The sequence below is a fragment of the Rhinolophus sinicus genome, linkage group LG03, assembly GCF_036562045.2.
Source record: "Rhinolophus sinicus isolate RSC01 linkage group LG03, ASM3656204v1, whole genome shotgun sequence".
Taxonomy (NCBI): Eukaryota; Metazoa; Chordata; class Mammalia; order Chiroptera; family Rhinolophidae; genus Rhinolophus; species Rhinolophus sinicus.
The window spans coordinates 101,920,907-101,942,765 of record NC_133753.1 but is presented as its reverse complement, the minus strand read 5'-3'; the positions used below and the strand labels follow the sequence as shown (position 1 = coordinate 101,942,765).

General features: G+C 46.9%; 1 protein-coding gene across 1 annotated transcript in view; it reads right to left on the bottom strand.

Annotated features, from left to right (window-relative positions):
- Window positions 1-21,859, bottom strand: part of LOC109438072 (prolyl-tRNA synthetase associated domain-containing protein 1) — a 28,778-nt gene that overhangs the window by 4,783 nt on the left and 2,136 nt on the right. Inside the window, exon 2 of the mRNA XM_019717665.2 lies at window positions 1,772-1,793. Within this exon, the coding sequence (XP_019573224.2) occupies window positions 1,772-1,793 (22 nt within the window). The remainder of the gene's footprint in view (window positions 1-1,771; window positions 1,794-21,859) is intronic.

Sequence of the window (21,859 nt, the reverse complement as noted above, 5' to 3'; positions counted from 1 at the left end):
CCCAGCTGACATCTGGATCTCAGACTTGTAACTTTCTGCTGGTGGGTGAAAGTGTGATGAGAAATGGGATATTTACATGGCCTCAAAGTATCTCCCCACAAATGATTTGTTAATTACAAAGAGAAAATTTGTGATTTGATAGTGAAGAAACGTGAAGGACAAATTTTTGGAAAACGATGTGCTTTCCTAGTAAAGTTTGAAACTGGGTTGGGGGTCAAGGGGAGGAGCAGCTATGTATATTGGAGGGTTGTACTTTCACACCTGGTCAAACTGAGCTGCATGAACTTGGGCAATCACTCACTTCTCCCAGCCTTTGATTTCCTCATCCATGAAATGGGCGGCTGAGTGGCGGGGGGGGGGGGGGGGACTAGCTGTCTCATGTGGTCATGAGAATCCAAGGAAATTATGGACATGAGAGCTTTTAGTCAACTTCAAAGCGTGGTGCTCCTACAAGTCTTCACCATCCAGCAGGAATCTGAGCCTTAAGTTAGAGGAGTTAAGCCCATTTCAGGAACTAGTCAGCAGAGGCGCAAATATCTGGGGTCAGTGTGGCTTTTCTGAGCCCCTGAAATGGAACTTCCAGGCAGTCTGGCTCTGCAGGCTCTTGAATGGACTTTAAGGAAGGAGGAAACTGACTTGGAAGGTAAGATCACTATACTGGGGGACAGATGGCTATTGCAGACCTTTCCTAGGATACAGTGGATGTGTTTTGAAGGGTTGAAAAATGTCACCTTCTTGACCCTACTACCCTGATAATTGACAATTACCCTCTAAATAATATCCCTTTTGTTAAAATGCAAGTGTGTTTCTTGGAAGGGAAAACAAATCCCTCACACCCACCCACTAATAAAACTTGAGCTAGTCTTCCATCCGTCCACCTACACGTCATCCACTCACTGAGCCCTGCTCATCCAGACGTACCAGGGGAAACTATACCCAGGTGCTCACACTGAGCCATGAGACACAGGCAACTGTGACACAGGTGGCAGGTGCCGCACAGGACAGCAGACAATATCAGAGAAAACTTCCTGGAAGAGGTGCCTCCTGCGCTGAGTGAGGCTGATGGAGGTGGGAGGGTCTGGGGGTAGGAGAAGCGTGTTCCAGGCCCTGGAGGCCGCAGGAATGAAGTCCAGGAGTCGGGGGTGACTTGGTCAGGTCTGGAGCTTTACAGAAATCACCCTGACTGCGGGTGACCAGAGTGGAGGGACTATGGTGAAGGCTACAGTCGGGGCCCAGAGCGAAGGTGGGCAGGCAGTGAGAGTGGAAAGAAGAGGATGGATTTGATAACTACTTGGGAAGTGGACTTGCCAGGACTTGGTGCCCTGTTAGTTGAAGGAGGTGACCAGGATAACACTCGGGCTTCAAACTTGGGTGTGCGTGTTGTTGGGGTAATTTATGAAAGAGAAGAATCCACCAGGGAAAGCAAGTCTGGGTGAAAGCTGTTTGGGGCTGTTGGGTCCAAGGTACGGGGGGTTCTCATAGAGCTTTCTAGTATGTAGCCGACGAGGCAGTAGGGAGAGGTCTGGACATGCAAACAATTATTAGACCAAGGCCCTTGGGGTGGTAGGGAGGTCTCACCTATCTTGACACTTTGCAGATGGGGAGTGGGGGCCCGCAGAGATTGCACAGGTCCAAACGCCCCCTCCCAGCCCACGCCCCAGACACTGACAGTGTAGCACCATGGGAAGGACCCAGCCCTAGACGCAGACCGTCCTGGGTGTGAGCCCTGCCTCCACTTGCTCATTTGGTGGCACCAGGCCCGGTGTTGAACTTCTCTGAAGCCCAGCCCTTTGCTGTAAGATGGGGTGGGAAAGCCCACCTCCCAGGACGGGCGGGTAGGGTCATAAGCCTTAGTGAGAGACTATTCCACACCTGCCTTTTAAGACGTGATGAATTGCCACCAGTTCAGATTTGCATCCCTCCAGCTATTACCTTAAAGCCCCACTTGATCCGCTGAACTCTTATCTCATACTTTTATTATACCCGTTTCACAGGTGAGCAAACTGGGGCTCAGAAACGTGAAGTGACTTGCTCAAGACCCCAAAGCCGTGATGCAACAGGGCTGGTCCTACATCTTCCTGGTAAAGAACTCGTGCCCTGGCCATGGCACTAGGCAGGCCTGGTCTGTTATGTGGTGCCAATTCCAGCACACTGAGAGCCTTCCTCAGTAGCTCTCAAATCCATCTCTTCCTGTCGACCCTCATTGCCAGCACCTTCGCTCAGACCCCACCAGCGCCGTCCTGGATTCCTGCCCCAGTCTCCTAACTGAAGGTGGCTGAAGGTGGACAGTGTCAGGTTTGAAGCAGGGAGATCCAGGCGGGCATCAGGAGGATGGGTGGGCACTGAAGTGGGGAGCTGAGAGGATTCAGGGGAGCAGGCTGGGGTGTCACTGCTTCACGTGGTAGCCTCTGTCCTCAATACCAAACATACACAACACACAGACCCAGAGGACTGGGAACGGGGTGGTCTTGGGAGCCACTGACCTGGAAGTGACAAACTGACAGCCTCACACCCAGTGCAGAAATGCTTCCCCTCATTTATCAGATCTGGAGTGACAGGGAGAGTGGGATGAGAGGACGGACCTCCCAGGCACAGAAGGGAGCCTCCTGCACATCTCGCCTGTGTTTGGCTTAGAAATTTAGGAGCCCAAGGTTCATACAGACTTTTGAGGAGTTGGCTCGTGGCAACAGGCAGACCTTGACAGGTGCACATGCAGGGGTGAGGGCTGTTCCCATCGGGAGAGCACAGTGAGCCCATTGTCAGGACCGGCTTTGTCACACCCTCTAGACCTGGTACTGGAAGGGGTGTGTGCCCTGGGAGAGCAAGGGCAGGGACAGGCGGCAGCTATGAAGTGATTTGCCCTTTGGTTCCTTGATGGGAGGTCTTGCAAGAGTTCAAGTTAACAAGAATCCAAGGGCACTGCTAACCAGCTGGCCCAGTCTGGGTGGAGAACTGGGACAGCTGTAGACTGAAGGGGCCTAGGGGATCCCCTTGTATATCTCAGTGTCATTGCTGCCTCCTAGACGTTGGAGGCCCAAGGGGAACAGGAGCAAGAATCAAGAGGTAAGGGAGGAAGACGTTTATGGTTAGGGAAGCCATCCAGTGAGATCCCCACCAAGGGGGGCGTGCAAGCACCTCTTTGAAGAGCTCCGAGTAGGAAATGCAAGCTTCAGATGAGGGAGTCTTAGCTCTGGGATTCTGGGATCCGGGAAAGGACCCATTTCAGATTAAGGCCATTAGAGCTAAGAGTCCACTGGACAGACAAAGACATAAACAAATAATTACAATATAGCACAATAAGGCATAGGAGTCAGAGTGATGAAGACCCTGGGCTTTAGAGGCAATTAGGCCTTGGTTCAAATTCTGGCTGCAGCCTCAGTTTTATCATCTGTGAAATGGGGATGAAACCCTCTGCTTCCCAGTAGTATTATGTGGAAAAAGGGAACTGCTATACATAGTGTTCCAGGCATGATGCCTGTCCTGAAGTAAATGGTAGTAAGGGAAAGTCATTGCTAGTGTCAGGCTGGTGATTAGGCCTCCCTGCCCTAACCACCCCTGACTAAAAATCTTCACTAGTACCCTATCACCAACAACCAAACTTCATCCATTCTCTTACCATCTCCATAATTTTTACCATTTCTGCCCAGCACCCAGACTATTATACACTTAATGGTTTTTTAAAAATTGAATTCACTCCAAAATATACTGGCTGCATTTTTTCCGATAGAAATTTAAATAAACCCATAAGTATTAAAGTAAACCGTGTGTGTGTGTGTGTGTGTGTGTGTGTGTGTGTGTGTGTGTATCAGTCCTTAGCAGATGCTCTCCCTAAATGTCCTCGTCCTTGCCAATTCAGGGCTTGCTGGTCTGATGTCTGTCCGTCTGCCACCACCTGGCTGACTGTACCCCCGGGGGCCAGGGCCAGGCTAACCTGCTGGGGAGGAGGACTCAGGAACTCCACATGGAAGCAGCTGATACTGACACTAGTTATCAGCAAACACTTTGGCAGGTCTTTGTTTACAGACAGGTAAGATGGGGCCAGCGATGTGCTCGTAAATGTTTAACAACTGGCTCTGTGGGGAAAGCTCTGATTTGTAGTATTTGCTGATTCCCTTGGAGTAAACACTCCTAACATGGCTGATTTCAAGCTTTCAACCTGATGTCACTGAAAGTGGTGTTGGGGAGAGATGCTCTTCCAGGTAGGCGAGAGCTGGCTTTGGCGTACCCCTGGGTGGGGCCCAGAATAAAAACGTAAGGGGCCTTAAGTTCTGGGAGATGCAAGGAGGGAAAGAGTGGTCTTGAGAGGGAGGTTGGAAGACACTAGCCTGAGGCTCACTGAAAGCAGGTGGGTGCAGGCGGAGCGAAGGCCTCCGAGCGTGTGGACAAAGGCCCTTCTGGTGGCCGCGCTCTTAGAAGGCAAGGAGTCCCAGGGCAAAAGGGCACAGCAAGACCTAACCACACCATTTTCCTTCTTGCCTGTGGCTAGGTCCCATCTTTCTCCTCATAAAAATAGCTCTTTCGTGGAAGCCAAAGAAGGATCAAATTCTGCTGATCCGCAGTCTTGTGACCAATGACCTCAGTAAAAGAAGAAGTGAAAGGGCAAATGGTGCAGCCGCTATAGAAAACAGGTTAGCACTTCCTCAAAACCTTAAACATAGACATACCATATGGTCCAGTGTGTTAAGCATGTCTTTTTGCTTTCAGCGTTGTGATGCTTTGATAGCTGGGGCCTTGCTAACACTGGGGAGATCACCCTTCCCAGGGTTCCTACTTCCTAGAGAGAACAACTCACCTGGTGAGAGATGGTCTTTCTCATGCAAACCAACCAATCCAGAGCCCATCCTGCCAACCACCTCCTTGGTCAGGCTCACACTCCAGGCCACGACCCCCATGCCCTAGTCACCGTAGGGCCAGGTAGCATACCACTAAGGAAGCCCCTATGCCACAGAACCTGGTGAAATTATTCAACCTAGCCAATCTTAACCCCACTCATACTGTCTTGCCGCTTCCTTCCCACAAAAAGCACAATAAAGACTCTTGCCCACATTTTCTCCAACTCCCTCTGCCGCCTGACCAAGTGTGGTGCTTCCTTATGTGGCCCTGTGTGACATGTTATGCCTCCTGTTTCTAGGAATCTGTGAGTATATACTTCTTCCTTCATGACAGTGATTTCCATGTCTGTATGTCTCACCATGCCTCATTTAAACAAATTCTGGATATGTTTAAAACACCCAGGAATTCTGTTTCTAGGAACATGCCCTCAGGCACTCAAACTAACACGTGTACAAGAATGTTCACAGCAGCGTTACTCTCAACTGCCAAAAAGGGGAAACAATCCACAGGAGGAATAGATAAAGAAATTGTGATACATACACAAAACGAACTACTATTCAGCCATAAAAAGGAGTGAACTACTGACACATGCTACAACACGCACGAACCTTGAAAACTTTATACTAACTGAAAGAAGCCAAACACAAATATTACATACAAGGTCAGACAATTAAGTTCGCAAACCCATCCTAGAAAAGTGCTACCTACCTCATTGCTGAATATCACTACGGTCACCTTCGAAGTACTCCCCTTGGGAAGCTATGCACCGACGCCAGCACCTAGTCCACCCTTCAAAGCCATTTTGGAACTCTTTTTCTGGAAGGGCCATCAGAGCTGTCGTCGTAATACACTTGATGTCCTGAATGTCATCAAAATGTCTTCCTTTCAATATTTCCTTGATCTTCGGGTAAAGAAAGAAGTTACTGGGAGCCAGATCAGGTGAGTAGGGAGAATATTACAATACAGTTATTTGTTTACTGGCTAAACACTCCCTCACAGACAGTACCGTGTGAGCTGGTGCATTGTCATGATGCAAAAGCCATGAGTTGGCGAAAAGTTCAGGTGGTTTTCATCTAACTTTTTCACGCAGCCTTTTCAGCACTTCCAAATAGTAAAGTTTGTTAACTAGTTGTCCAGCTGGTACAAATTCATAATGAATAATCCCTCTGGTATCAAAAAAGGTTAGCAACATCATTGCAACAAGTTTGCGAACTTAATTGTCAAAACTCATATTATGTGAAATATCCAGAAAATTAAATCCATAGGGAAAGAAAGCAGATTAGTGGTTGCCAGGGGCTAGGGGGAGGGCATGACTGCTTAATGTAAGTACAGCTTTCTTTTAGGGTGATGAAAATGTTTTGAAACTAGACAGAGGTGCTGATTGTACAACATTGTGAATATATTAAATGCCACTGAATTGTACACTTTAAAATGGTTAATTTTATGTTATGTGACTGTGGGGACAGAACCCCAGAAATTAGTTTCCAGGCTCTCGGCCTCACATAGACAGGCGCTGGTTCAGGTAGTGAATGGCCGTCAACTGTGATTGGATGGCCGTCAGCTGTAACCAGTGAGCCATTGGCCACTAATGTAACTGCTGTGGCTACGCTAGGAGCAAATAGAGGCTAGCAAGCAGATGGTGGCTGAGCTAGCAAGAGCGGATTGCAGTTAGCAAGTGAGGTTGGTTGGCGGAGAAGTGGACGGCAGGTTGTGGATAGTGTGGCTCCTGCTTCCTGTGTCTCCAATCCAGCCGCCAGCAAGACTATAGTGGTGTGACGCCCCCATCTATGGCTCCGTGGGTGTTCCTTTTTGGCCTCACTATATCCTGCATTCTTATGCGGGGTGTCATGCGGGTCTCTGGAGCTGCTCTCCACATAAGAATGCAGGATATGGCTAAGCCAAAAAGGAACACCCACGGAGCCATAGATGGGGGAGTCACACCACTATAGTCTTGCTGGCGGCTGGGTTGGAGACACAGGAAGCAGGAGCCACAATATCCAAAACCTGCTGTCCACTTCTCTGCTAACCAACCCCACTTGCTAGCTGCAATCCACTGTGCTAACTGCAATCCGCTCTTGCTAGCTCAGCCACCATCTTCTTGCTAGCCCCTATATGCTGCTAGCGTAGCCACGGCAGTTATATTAGTGGCCAATGGCTCACTGGTTACAGCTGACGTCCAACTAGCCACAGCTGATGGCCATCCAATCACAGTTGGTGGCCATTTATTAACTGAGCCAGCACCTTTCCACGTGAGGCCGAGACCCTGGAAACTGCACTCCTGGCTCTGTCCCCACACACCCTGAATGACAGTGTGATTTTAAAAATGAACATATCCCTGTGGGTGGCTGGTTAGCTCAGCTAGTTAGAGCGTGGTGTTAATAACACCAAGGTTGCTGGTTTGATCCCCGCATGGGTCACTGTGAGCTGTGCCCTCCATAAAAATAAAAAAACAAACAAAAAACAAACAAACAAACAAAAAAACCTAAATTAATATATAAAATATAAATAATATATTATAAATATAATATCATAAATAGGCATCTGCCTCCCTAACGGTTTGTATATTCAAGTTGGAAAACTATTTTAGATTTCTGCTTCAGAAGATGCCTTGTCTTAATGGTCTTCTTCTATTCTGGTGTTTAAGGTATTTCTGTAATGAAAAAGAGGATCTCACTATTAGAAAGTGTCGTGCTGGGGACCCTGCTCGCTGCGCCATTTGTCGTGCAGGGAGGCCTGCAGGGTCTCTGCTCCCGCTCCCCATACAAGAACGCAGGATATGGTGAGGCCAAAAAGGAACACCCACGGAGCCATAGGTAGGGGAGTCATACCACTATATTCTCTCTGGCGGCACTATACTCTCACTGGAGGCTGGATCCACACTGTCCGCAAACCGCCATCCACACTTGCCAGCCCAGCCGCCATCTTCTTGCTAGCCCCCATTCTTTCTCTCTCCTCTTCTTCCCTCTCCTAGCGTAGCCACAGCAGTTATATTAGCGGCTAATTGGCTAACTGGCTACAGCTGACGGCCAATCAGCCCCAGCTGACGGCCATCTACTACCCGAGCCAGCACTCCTCCACGTGAGGCCGAGAGCCTGTAAACTACTTTCTGGGGCTCTGTCCCCACAGAAAGTTATCCTAATTCCTGGAGCAGGGCTTCCTCCGCATGCTTCAGTAGAGCCTGTGTGACACTCGGTGCCCTGTGAAACTGGCCAAGCCACTTGGCTCTGAGTCCCTGCCCACCGATCACCTCATTTTACCAACTTAGTTTTCATGTTGAATAATTCTGATTTTCTGTCCACAAAAATGGTAAGTCCTAACCTTCCCAAATTAAGTCACGTACATTATTTTTGTTAAACCTCCCAAATGAGATTTTCTGAGAGCCTCTTTTGCCTATACTGGGACCCAGGTCCCCTCACATTACCCATCTGTTATTTCTGAATTTCTCAGTTTCTTCCCCGCTGGCCTCTGACCACACCTGTCTCTTGTGAGATGACCAAACCCTGGGCACGCGCCTCTATACTCACACCTCTCTGACTCCTGGAGAAGGCACCAATCTTCCTTTGGCACCACATATCCCTTAACGCGCCTGTGGGGACAGAGCCCCAGAAAGTAGTTTCCAGGCTCTCGGTCTCACGTGGAAGGGTGCTGGCTCGGGTAGTAAATGGCCGTCAGCTGTAGCCAGTTAGCCAATTAGCCACTAATATAACTGCTGCGGCTACGGAGGAGAGGGGTGGAGAGTAGAGGAGCAGAGTGGAGGAGAGTGGAGAGTCGTCGGTCGGTTGGCAGAAAAACGGACAGCAGGTCGCACGTCCAGTGAACCCAGCCTCCAGTGAGACCATAGTGGTATGACTCCCCTACCTATGGCTCCGTGGGTGTTCCTTTTTGGCCTTACCATATCCTGCGTTCTTGTGTGGGGAGCGGGAGCAGAGAACCCGCAGGCCTCCTGGCACGACAGCCCCACAACGCAGCTGAGATCAGGCTATAACATCTGACAAGAGTATATACTGAATCGTAAGGAGTAACAAGCCATAGCAGAGTCGGCAAAACTGTTTTTGTAAAGGGCTAAGTGACCAGTATTTTAGGTGCTACAGGCCCCCATACAGTCACTGACACTCTTTTTTGTTTGTTTACTTGCTTGTTTGAACAATCCTTTAAACATACAAAAGCCAATGTTAACTCGTGGGCTGTACACAATGGTCTAGGGGTGGATTTGACTCATAGGTCATAATCTGCCAGCCGTGATCCAGCTGAGTCTTGGGAGGTGCTGTGGTCAGAGTTCCCAGAGGCCAATCCACCCAATGGATCCCTGCTGTAAGGATTCTGCGGAACATAAACTCACAGGGCGATCTGATCATAAATTCCTAACTGGGCAGGTCATGGTGAGTAGTCACACCCCAGGCATATAACTTTCTGGGAAAGGGTTTATCTTCGCCTTAAGCAAAAGCCCTGTCCATTGTTTCTGTACATCTCGGTAAACACACCTGTGAAATCAATGCAGCTGCCCCTGAAAACAGCACGTAATCTTGTAATCCGACCCCCAACCACGCTTTCTCCCACCTCCATGTACTCTTCCTTAGTTCCCATTAAAAAAACAGCAAAACTGTCGTGCTCCAGAGCATTATAAAATCTTGCTTCCTGGCAATTGCAGTCAGTTTGGCTTAAATAAATTTTAATAAAAATTCTCTACAAGTTTGGATGTTTCTTACATCAACACTTCCAATACTGTTTTTGCCCAGCTCCCAGCCTCAGCTCTCACAGTGGGAGTCAGTTTCTGGAGAAATTGCTTGTGTCACTCAGGGTTCTCAGAGATATAGAATAAACAGTGTATATAGATACAGAAATGGAGATATTTATTTTCAGAAACTGGCTCACATGATTGTGATTGTTGGCAAGTCCAAAATCCGTAAGATGGCAGTCTGGAAATTCAGGTTGATGTCACAGTCTTGAGTCCAAATTCCACAGGACCACAGTCTAGAAACTCGGGGAGGAACTTCTATGTTATAATCTTGAGGAGAATTCCTTCTTCAGGAGCCCTGTCTTGGCTCTTAAGGCCTTCAACTGATTGGATGTGGCCCATCCATATTATAAAGAGTAATTTGCTTTACTCAGAGTCTACTAATGTATATGTTAATCACATCTAAATAATACCATCACAGAAACATCTAGGATGTGATGTTGGACCAAACAATTGGGTACCTTAGCCTAGCCAATTTGACTCATAAAATGAACCATCCCATTGCCTGTGCCTCAGAATCCAGGTTCAGAAGGCCTGAGGCAGAGAGAGAAGACTTTCACGTTCCCTTTAGTCTGAGGCCTGCCTCCCACACTTCATTTAGTGTCCAAGGACTGGCCTCTTTCCAGAATGACTTATAGTGAAATTTCCACTCATTGCAGGGGAAACACAACTCCCACCACAGAGCTAAAGGACACTTCCTTAGTGCTGAGTCGGGATGAGAGAATTGAGTTCTAGTTTCAGCTCTGCTGCTAACCTGCTATGGAGCCTGGTTTTTTACCAGCTCCAGGCCTCCTGCTGACCCCTGGATCTAACACACAGAAAAACCCTGTAGAACAAAGTAGATGTTCAACAGATACTTGTTAGGTCACCTTAGCTTTAAGAAGACTTATCTGATCAGAAAATAGCTTAATTGCCCCAGATCAGCCCTCCCTGTCCCTTTTGCCCCCCAGCTTTGTGTCACAGGACCCATGTTTCAGCCCAAAGATCAGTATTCAGGTGTTTGCAGCTTGGACACAAAGTTGAAAGTCTTTCTGCCAAGTAAAGAGAACTTACCACTGATGAGTGTCTATCACACTGTAAGCATCCTGTCTAACCCTCCAAACAGCCCATAAGCAAAAAATATGCCATTGTCCCTACTGTCATCATTCACAGCAGTGTCCCAGCGGCAAGCACAGGGACAGGAAGCACCCCTCCCAGAGGGGTAGGTAATTAGGAACAACAATTTTCATTTCCAAACAGAACAGTAACTCTTCTTAATCATTTCCCCAGGTAGAAGGGACTTCACCAGTTTCCCCAAGAATCATGGCTGGGCTGTAGGTCACATGTGGAATCACTCACTGATTCTAATACAAGGGAAGAGTCATCCCATAGGAAAAGCAAGCCTTCCCTCCTGAGATCCAGGAGACTGCTTTTAGCTTCAAAAGACTAGTTTTTCCAGACTCTACTTTTTTCCAAACCAGTAAACAAATATTCACACTTGACAACCCTTCAAATATTTTCAAATGTGCTACTCCTAGGGCATCTTATCTTCTCCAAACCTTCAGCCATTCCTATGTCGCCTCTTCTCAAGCCCCCATCCCATCCATCTGGTCAGCTCCTCCCTGAACTCACTGTACCCAGTGGTTCTCAGCCATGGCTGGTCCTTGAAATTGCCCAGGGAGCTTTGATAAATATGGATGCCTGAAAACGTTTGAGGAGAAACAGATATTTGCATGGTCTCCAAGTATCTCCTCCAAGATTTTATTAAGTAGAGAGGGAAAAATAGAAACTTTACAGTACGGAATCTTGGAAGACACTACTTTAACCCAAAGATCAAAGTGAATATCACCAGTAATAAGATATTATCAGGAAAAAAACAAAATAAAACAAAAAAGCAGTAGCCTTTCCTCCTGTCTGCCTCTTTTACTTTCACACAGAACACTTCACTTCTGATACTCCTGGTCACTAAATGTGTGGAGGTCTTCCCCGATCAAGCTGGGTGACACCAGCTGGGTGTCCTACAATTTAATTCAAATCTACCTAGAGATAGCATCGGATCCCACAGCATAAGAGCTCAGTCTCACAAGGCTGCCCGACTTCAGATGCCAATCACAAGTAGTAGGTCCCCAGGTTACCCACAACTTCTGCCCGACTTGGCTACATATCAGAGGTTCCATCGCCTCAGGTTCAATTAATTTGCTAGGGCAACTCACAGAACTCAGGACAACAGTTACTTACTTACATTGACCAGTTTATTAAAGGCTATGATAAAAGACACAGATGAACAGTCAGATGAAGAGATACACAGGCTGAGGTCTGGGAAGATCCCAAGCACAGTGGCTTCTGTCTCCGTGGAGTTGGGGTATGCCATCCTTTTGGTACATGGGTGTGTTCACCGACCTGGGAGCTCTCCAAACCCCATACTATTGGGATTCGTGTCACCCAGGAAATTACAAGGATTTCAGGAAGACTGTGTCAGGAACTGGGGTCAAATACCGACTATTAGAACAAAAGATGCTTCTAGTGCTCTTATCACCTAGGAAATTACAAGAGTAATTTCCTGTCCTGAATCAATTCAAAACATTTACCTTTCATGGTCAATTTGACTTTGGGGAAGAACCAGAAGTCACACGGTTCCAGATCCGGTGAATAAGATGGTTGAGGATATACTGTAATGTAATGTTTTTATTTGACAGAAATTGCTGTACCAGAAGCAACGTGTGACTCAGAGCCTTTCCGTTGTGATCAAAATATACAGTGAATACTACTGCCGAGTGCCATCCAACAGAAAGGCAGGGATCTTCAATACAGGAAGTGGCAGATTGAACCTCAGTAACCATGTGTGACAATTTTCAATTTGTTCAGTGCAGTCAGTCGGGTGTCAGCTACGGTTGAGAGAAGGTTTGTTTTAAAGTGTGCCGTAAATCATCCTCCATCATGACAATGCTCCATGTCACACATCGCTTCTGGTATGTGACAATTTCTGTCAAATGAAAACATTATGGTGTGTCCTCATCCACCTTATTCACCGGATCTGGCACTGTGAGACTTCTGGCTCTTCCCCAAAGTCAAAATGATTCAGGATATCGAGGCAGCCACAACAATGCAAGTAAAGACACTCATGAAACAGGACTTCCAGAACTGCTTCAGAAAGCAGCAAGAATGATGGGATAAGTGTGTTCGCAACAGGGGGGTGTATTTTGAGGGGGATTAATAGCAATGTGTCTTTTACTGTAATAAGTTTTTTACAATTTAAACATTCACCGTATTTGTTGATCACATCTCTTATGTTCAGGTGTCCCAGGCTGATGAAGCAGCTCATATCTGGGACAAACCAGGTCCGTGACAGAGAAAAAGGACAAACAGCAACAGTGGAAGCATGTACTGGCTCTTAGGACTCCTTCTGAGAAGTGGCAGTTGTCACTTCCACTCACATGGTCCTTAGCCATATTATATCAATGATCAAGCCTGACTTTAGGGGGGTGGGGGTGGGGGAATAATCTTCTCACAGGGAAGAATAGTGAATATTTGGAACAATAACACAATCTACCACCAGGCCAATGAACAGAACCCTATTTCTCACCTGAGTTCTGAACTAAGATACCGTATAAAACAAAGAAGACAACACATGGAGAATTAAAATGACTCCTTCATTACTAATATAGGCTAGAGTGAAGGATGGCAGCCTGGTAGGAGAGCCAAAATGGGATTGCTAAAATAAGCCCAGAATTTAAAACCTACTGCCCAGTCATGGCTGTGCTGGATGGGGCATGTCTATAGAGGAACCTGCTCCCGGAGGAGCAGAAAGCATACTCCAAGGAACCAGCTCTCAAGCAAAGGGGGCGAGGGAAGGGAGGACACCAGGTTTCTCTCCAAATTTTCCAGGCAAATTACTATTCCCACTTCCCTGAAACAGAGTGAGTCAACAGAGGGGAAGGCCAGGGGCAAAAAGCTAATAAGCTCCCACCACATGGAAAGAAATGTCAGGAATAGGAAGGAAACACCATGAGGCAGGTATCTTTTGGATGAGGAAACAGAGGTCAGTGGGGACCAATAACTTGCTCATGTCCCAAGTGGGGGCTGAGTGCCACCCAACTCCAGAGAGGAAGGAGGGACCACTTCCACTTAAAAGAAATCAACCAGGGTGTGCCTCAGGGAGAGGAATTTGCCATACCGGTGGGAAGGTTCAGATCTGAGGGACATTTTCTGTGTGCCTTCGTGTGTCCGAATTTGTATCTGCTGATTTCATATTAATCTTCTTGTGTTTAACAAGCATGTATGGTTGTGGCCCCTCCATTCCACTCTCAGGATAGCCATTCAGGAAACTGTAGAATCAGTAAAAGTTGGTTAATTCTTGGTTAACTTGAATAAGAACAACTTTACAGGGACTTATTAGGCCTATTTTACAGGCCCAGAGGGGCTGAGATAGTAACTGAAACCCAGACCATTGGAGGCAGTGCTGGGATGTTAAGCCCTGGTCTTCTGCTTCCCATGCAGTGTTCCTTCTCCTGACTCATACTACCTGTCTCCCCCCATCCATAAGGCTGATGTAATGCCAGGCCCACCCACTCAGAGCCCCGCATGAGGGGTCTTTGCCTCTCGTGGCGCTGTGATTACTTCCAGGCAGCAAAACCTACAGACAGAAGAGGCAAGATGTTACCGACGCGCAATTCCAGGATTTATCGCCAGCAGCGGCAGCCCAGGAGCAGGTCGGAGGCCCATCCCCAAATTCTCCCGAAATCCGCCCCAAGACTGAGCTAACAGGCCACGAGTGGATGCGTCACCCCTCACGACTCCTGTTTCCCCCCCCCCAGCCTTCGTTTTCTCTGCCGCCTCACCAGGAATGGGGGCGGAGTCTGTTGCCAGGGCGACCCGGAGTGGAATTCCTTGGGTCCATTTTGCCAGATTCTCTCTGTGTTCTTGGCTTTCCTCATTCTAACCACCAAAAAAAATGCGAACCGTGCCACCCTCCTGCTTCCTTTCCTCTCCTCATTTTGCTTCTTTCTCTACGGTCTGAATCTCTCGCTGTAAGATCAGGTTGACCTCTGTCATTTTCCCAGTCTACTCTTATTCCTCCAGCCAGTCCGGATGCCCTTGCCATCCCTGTCTGATCGCAGCCTCTCGGATTTCTCTTTTGATCCGTACCACCAAGCAGTGAGAACTTTGTACTGCATTTCTGGTCAGAGAGCAGTCACAAGTGGGTTTGGAGCCTGATCTTTTCTTTGGGGAGATTGATCTGGCACCAGCTGGGGGGTCAATCATAGTAGCTATAATTTATTGATCACTTGCTTTGTGAGGTATCTTACGTATACGACTTCTAATGTTTTGAGGAAAGCCTTATTGTACCCATTTTACAGGTGAGACCATTAAAGCTAAGAGGATTACTCCAGGTCCCCAGCCGATGAGTGGCAAAGCCAGGATTCAACCCCACATCTATTTGGCTCCAATGTCTGTGTCCTTCCTTTGTCCACATCAGGAAAGAGCCAGAGGCATGGAGGATACTTGGGAGACAACTAGGCATGACGGAGGCCAAAATGAGGAGAGCACAATGGGAATTTGCATGGGGGCCGATAAAGTCCTTGGGAATGGAGAGTCTGGGCTGGCTTGTGAGTCTGGGGAGGGCTCCTAGTGAGATGTAATTACAGTAAATTATTTTTGTACAGTACTTTATAAAACTTCCACACATATTAACTTATTTGTTCCTCTTCACAGATTTGGAAGTAAATCTTATTACCTCCTTAAATTCAGGAATTTTGATTCAAAAGCTGTCGCACCCCCACCCTCTCACCACCACCACCCCATCACAAACTCTAGAGAACAAACTCCTGTAATGGAGGTTTGACTCTTGGCTGTGGTTGGGGTTTCTGGGCAGGAACTCCTGACCGTTCTCATGAATTATTTTCGCTTTCCTGTTTCTTGAGAAAAGTTGGTTGGGAAATCGGCTCCTTGAACCCAGGTGGTTGGTAGTATCGGCTGTCGCTTTGTGGAAATGATTCATCATGGAGAACAGAAAACAGTTTATATTTCAGGAGTTGGAAACGGTAAAGAGAAAAAAATTCCTGAGAACGGGTGGGAATTCCCGCCCGGAAACACTACTGTGGTATAATTTAGGGTAATAGTGGCAGCTTTAACAGGGTGGCCAGGGTATGCTCCAGACACACACTCTACCTTTCTTTATTCTTCTCTGTGGAGTCGGCTGACGTTAATGAACCACATAAGGAGGCTCCCAAGCCCTCTGGCTTCAGGGGGTTTGACCAATGGGAGGCACCAGCAAGCTGGCTCCTGTCTCTACCAGTATAGCTGCTCTCAGCAGGCCCAGGAGCCATGCCCTGCCCTGGGCCCTCAGGCCTAGATGGTGGAATGGCTCTCAGGCATCCCCAGGCCTGGGGCACTGCACCATCCCTACCTCACCCTCACCTTTATAAATAGTCCCTTTCGGTTCCCTTCAAAGGCCTTATTTTGAATGTGTACAGCTCTGGCAATTAAGTTCGCGAACTTGTTGCAATGATGTGGCTAACCTTTTTTGATATCAGAGGGATTATTCGTTATGAATTTGTGCCAACTGGACAAACAGTTAACCGAGTTTACTATTTGGAAGTGCTGAAAAGGCTGCGTGAAAAAGTCAGACGACTTGAACTTTTGGCCAACAATTCATGGCTTTTGCATCATGACAATGCACCAGGTCACACGGCACTGTGTGTGAGGGAGTTTTTAGCCAGTAAACAAGTAACAATTGGAACACCCTCCCTACTCACCTGATCTGGCCCCCAGTGACTTCTTTCTTTACCTAGAGATAAAGGAAATATTGAAAGGAAGACATTTTGATGATATTCAGGACCTCTAGGGTCATATGATGACAGCTCTGATGGCCATTCCAGAAAAAGAATTCCAAAATTGCTTTGAAGGGTGGACCAGGTGCTCGCATCCGTGCATATCTTCCCAAGGGGAGGATTTCGAAGGTGACCATAGTAATATTCAGCAATGAGGTATGTAGCACTGATGTAGGTGATGTTGGATCTGCCGGCAGTTTCTGGGTGCGGGCCGGGATCGTGTCTCGTGAAGCCAAAGAATGGAAATACGGACCAGGGGGAGGCAAAAAGTTTTAAAAAGAGGATAGTTTATTAGAGGCAGGAGAAGAGGTTGCAGCTCCCAAGCGGGAGGGGGTCCCCAATGGGGGGTGCCCCATGACTGAGGCAAAAGCTCTTACTTTTATACCTTCCCTTGCCTGTTTGGGTAAGGGAACCTGTCTGAAGAAGGGAACTGGCGCCTTCTAATGAAATTCGCCTACCAGGTTTGTTCTGCTTGCCCATCCTAAAGGAATTAGCAAAGTAACCCACTCTTATCTATCAGATCTGCTCCGTTTGTCAGGCCAAAAGGAATTTTATGATTAACTTCAAAGCGTTGTTACATTATGTCCTGGAGCAAAGGAGTGATTTCAAAACCTGAAGTTTTAGGATATGGCTGTCTTTTGTTTATTCTACCAGGGACCTCCCTGTCTACCTAGGGACATGCTAACTCTCCTGTATCAGCACTTTTTCTAGGATGAGTTCGTGACTTCGTCCAACCTTGTATGCCATCTGTTTGCTCCAGGGCCTTGATGAGAAAGATAAACCTGCAAATCTCAGAGGCTTGACCCAATTAAAAGTTATTTCTTGCTCATGTCACAATCCATTGTGGGTCTGTGTGTATGTGTATATATACTCACATGTGTGGAAACTGGGGAGGAGGCAGCGGAGGTTGGGTTAGAATGTACAGAAGAAAAGTTGTGGGTGGAGGAAGGTCTAGCCAGTCAGACTGAGGGTTGGTTTTTCTGGAAGGCAAAGGGCACACTGACCTAGATTGGTAGCTCAGTGTGCACTTGCTGTAACCGAAGGTGTGTCAATCATCGAGAAATAGGAACCTCTTGTCAGCACTTGGCATGGGAATGACAGAGTGATTGCCCTAAAGGTGCTAATGCTTGCCCAGAGAAAATAATTTCATTTAATTATCATTGACTTTAATACACAACTGCTAAGCAAGGCAAGGTACTAGAGTCTCTGGGAGGCACAAATTTGATTCAGATATAGGGTCACCTTCAAAACACTTGAAATTTCTTCATATTTAAATTTTATTTTTAGACTTATAGTAAAATTCATTCTTTTTGGTACACAAGTCTATCCGGTTTTTAGGGTTTTTTTACATTTTTATTTCTTTGCACATATTTTTTTATTGAGGTATATCATAAAATTCACTATTTTTTATAGTTAAAAAATTTTTTAAATTGGGGAACAGTGTGTTTCTTCAGGGCCCATCAGCTCCAAGTCAAGTCATTGTCCTTCAATCTAGTTGTGGACGGTGCAGCTCAACTCTAAGTCCAGTGGCTGTTTTCAATCTTAGTTGCAGGGGGTGCAGCCCCCCATCCCATGTGGGAATTGAACCAGCAACCTTGTTGTTGAGAATTTGCGCTCTAACCAACTGAGCCATCTGGCCACACCCTAAAATTCACTATTTTTTAGTGTACAGTTCAATAGTTTTAGTATATTCAAAGACTCATGCAACCACCACCATTAATTCTAAAACATTTTTATCGCCCCTATAAAGAGATACCTATTAGCACGTACTCCCCATTCCTCTTTCCCCCGACCCTTTGACAACAACTAATATATTTTCTGTCACTATGGATTTGCCTCCTCTGGACATTTCATATAAATGGAGTCATACAATATGTGCTCCTTTGGGACTTGTTTAACTTAGCACGTTTTCAAGTTCATCTATGTTATAGTCTGTTGCAGTACTTCATTCTTTTTTATGGCTGAATATTTCACTGTCTGTGTAGACCACATTTTGTCTATACATTCATCAGCCAATGGACATTTCGGTTGTTTTCCACTTTTTGGCTATTATGAATAATGCTGCTATGAACACTCTAGTACAAGTTTTTGTGTGGATGTATATTTTCACTTCTGTTGGGTTGATAAATATAATTTTATACTGCAGCATAATATTGTATGTAGCTATAGTATAGTGGACTGTAAACACACAACCACTTTACTGACATTGGAGATAATTTTTGGATGACCCAAGAGGATCATTGTAGAAACCAGTTGCTAACCAGAAGGGGTAGGGGAAAATGGCACACTTTCCCGTGGGGGATCTGTGCTGAAGCAGTGGGCTTGCCGCTCTGTGCCTCAGAGTGTGGGGATAAAAGAACTGGGGAGAGATGGCTTGGCAAATGAATGCCACAGATGGCTGCAGTCACATTACCTTGGGGGATTGTCATCCAGGATTTTGATAACTTAAGGGGGAGGCTCAGCGGTCCCTAGATTAAAGCCAGCGTCTAGATACGCCGCTTCCTGAGACAACCAGCAGGGAGCAGTATTCTGCTTTGAGACGGGACCATATTTAAGGAACCCTGCGCCAAGCTGTCCACCAGGGGGCAGTAAGGACATGGCTTGGAGGCCCCAGAACCTCAAGTTTGTGTGGGGAACCACAGAGCAACCGGTTATTCTGCACCGCAGCCATCCTCACCGGAGTAAGGAAAAAAGAGAAGGAAGAGCAAGCTGAGGACAAAGAACAAGCTAATAAGGAGACGCGCTGCTCAGTGGGCTCCTGTCCCAGAGGCTGGGACCACTTGGGGGACCAGAGGGACCTAATGTCCTGCGCCCCTGGACAACCCGTTGGCATGGACGAGGTCCAATCCTCACCCTACCTCCAGCCCCTCCCAAGCCCTGCAGTCACTCCATTCCTTCGGCAAACGTGTGTGTGTGGGGGGGAAGGGGGTATGTAAATCCAGGAACACCCTAGCTAGCCAAGCTGGGTGGTTGACACCAGTCCCAGAGCTGTTTCAGCGGTGCAAACTGAGACATTTGGTGCTTATCATCTCAAGCCCTCTGACCTTCCGCAGCCTTTTCTTCCCCACACCAGAGACATCAGCAGTGTAGAGGAGGGACTAACAAATACTTCCGAGCACCAACTATGTGCTAGGTTCTATTCTGGGTGTTGGCACATAGAGGTCACTGCCCTTAGGGAGCTCATAGTCTGGTAAGAGTGACAGACAATCAGATACGTAAAGACCCAAATAGGTGAGATCATTTGAGACTGTGGCAAGTGCACTCAAAGAAGAAATAACTGAGGGGAGGTGGGGGGTGGGGAGGGAGGCTCAGAAGGCCCTTCTGAGGAAGCAGCATCTGAGCTGGAGACCTGACGGCTAAGAAGGAGGCCACCATACTAATAGCCAGGAGAGAATGTTTCAGCAGAGGGAAGACCTCGTTCAAAGGCCCTGAGATGAGAAAGACTTTGGCTTGTTTGAAAACAGAAAGAACACCAGTGTACTGAGTGAGGGAATGTATTCATTTCCTATTGCTGCTATAACAAATTACTGCAAATTTAGTTGTTTTAAACACAAATTACCACTTCACACCCATTAGGATGGCTACTATTTTAAAAAAGCAGAAAATAACAAGTGTTGGTAAGGATGTAGAGAAATTGGAATTGTGCACAATTGTGTTGGTGGGAATGTAAAGTTGTGTAGGTACTGCAGTATGGCAGTTCCTTCAAAAATTAAAAATAGAACTATCATATGATCCAGCAATTTCACTTATAGGTATACCCCCAAAAGAATTGAAAGCAAGGTTTCAAAGAGATACTTGTACACCCATGTTTATAGCAGCATTATATACAGTAGCTAAAAGGTAGAAGCAACGCAAGTGTCCATCGGCAGATGAATGGATAAACAAAATGTGGTCTAGCCATACAATGGAATATTATGCAGCCTTAAAAAGGGAATTCTGACACCTGCTACAACATGGATCAGCCTTGAGGACATGACGCTCAGCACAATAAGCCAGTCATAAAAAGACAAGTGTTGTATGATTCCACTTACATGAAGTACCTAGAGTGGTCAAAATCTCTGTAGACAGAAAGTGGCCTGGCAGTTCCTAGGGGCTGGGGGGAGTAGGGAGTTATTGTTTAATGGGTATAAACTTTCAGTTTTATAAGATGATAGGAGTTATGGAGATGAATGGTGGTGATGGTTGCACAACATTATGAATGTATTTAATACCACTTAACTGTACAGTTAAAATGGCCAAGATGGTCTATGTTTTATGTATTTCAACACAATAAAAAAGTTGGAGGGCCGGCCCTGTGGCTCAGGAGGTTAGAGCTCCATGCTCCTAACTCCTAAGGCTGCCGGTTCGATTCCCACATGGGCCAGTGGGCTCTCAACCACAAGGTTGCCGGTTCAATTCCTCGAGTCCCGCAAGGGATGGTGGGCTCTGCCCCCTGCAACTAAGGTTGAACATGGCACCTTGAGCTGAGCTGCCTCCCAGATGGCTCAGTTGGTTGGAGAACAGGCTCTCAACCACAAAGTTGCCAGTTCGATTCCTCGACTCCCGCAAGGGATGGTGGGCAGTGCCCATGCAACTAAAATTGAACACGGCACCTTGAACTGAGCTGCCGCTGAGCTCCCGGATGGCTCAGTTGTTTGGAATGTGTCCTCTCAACCACAAGGTTGCCGATTTGACTCCCACAAGGGATGGTGGGCTGTGCCCCCTGCAACTAGAAAACGGCAACTGGACCTGGAGCTGAGCTGCGCCCTCCACAACTAAGACTGAAAGAACAACTTAAAGCTGAACAGCACCCTCCATAACTAAGATTGAAAGGACAACTTGACTTGGAAAAAAGGCCTGGAAGTACACACTGTTCCCCAATAAAGTCCTGTTCCCCTTCCCCAATAAAATTTTTAAAAACAAAACAAAACAGTACTGAAAGAATTAAAAAAAGTATTATTAAAAAAAAAAATTTGGATACCTCCTCCCCCAACACATTTAATAATCTTTCCGTCCTGGAGGCCAGAAGTCCGAAATGGGTGTCCCTGGGCTAAAATCAATGTGTCCACAGAGCTGGTGTTCCTTCTGGAGGCTGTAGGGGAAAATCAATTTCCTTGCCTTTCCAGTTTCCTGAGGTTGCCTTATTCCTTGGCTGGTGGCCCCTGCCTCCATCCTCAAATCCCATAGCTCCAACCTCTGCTTCTGTCGTCACATCACCTTCTCCCCCTGACACTCCTGTCTCCTTAAAAGGACACTCACTTTTCCATTGGGCCTACTCAGATAATCCAGGATAATCTTCCCATCTCAAGATTTCTAACTTTATCACGTTTGCAAAGTCCCTTTTGCTATATAAGGTAACATATACATAGGTTCCAGGGATTAGGACGTGGACATCTTTGGGGGCCAGTTTTCCATTTCCCACAGGGCATGCAGAGTGGTAGATGATGAGCTGAAGAAGGTCAGCAGGGAACAGGACATGTGGGATGTCCTATTAATCATAAAC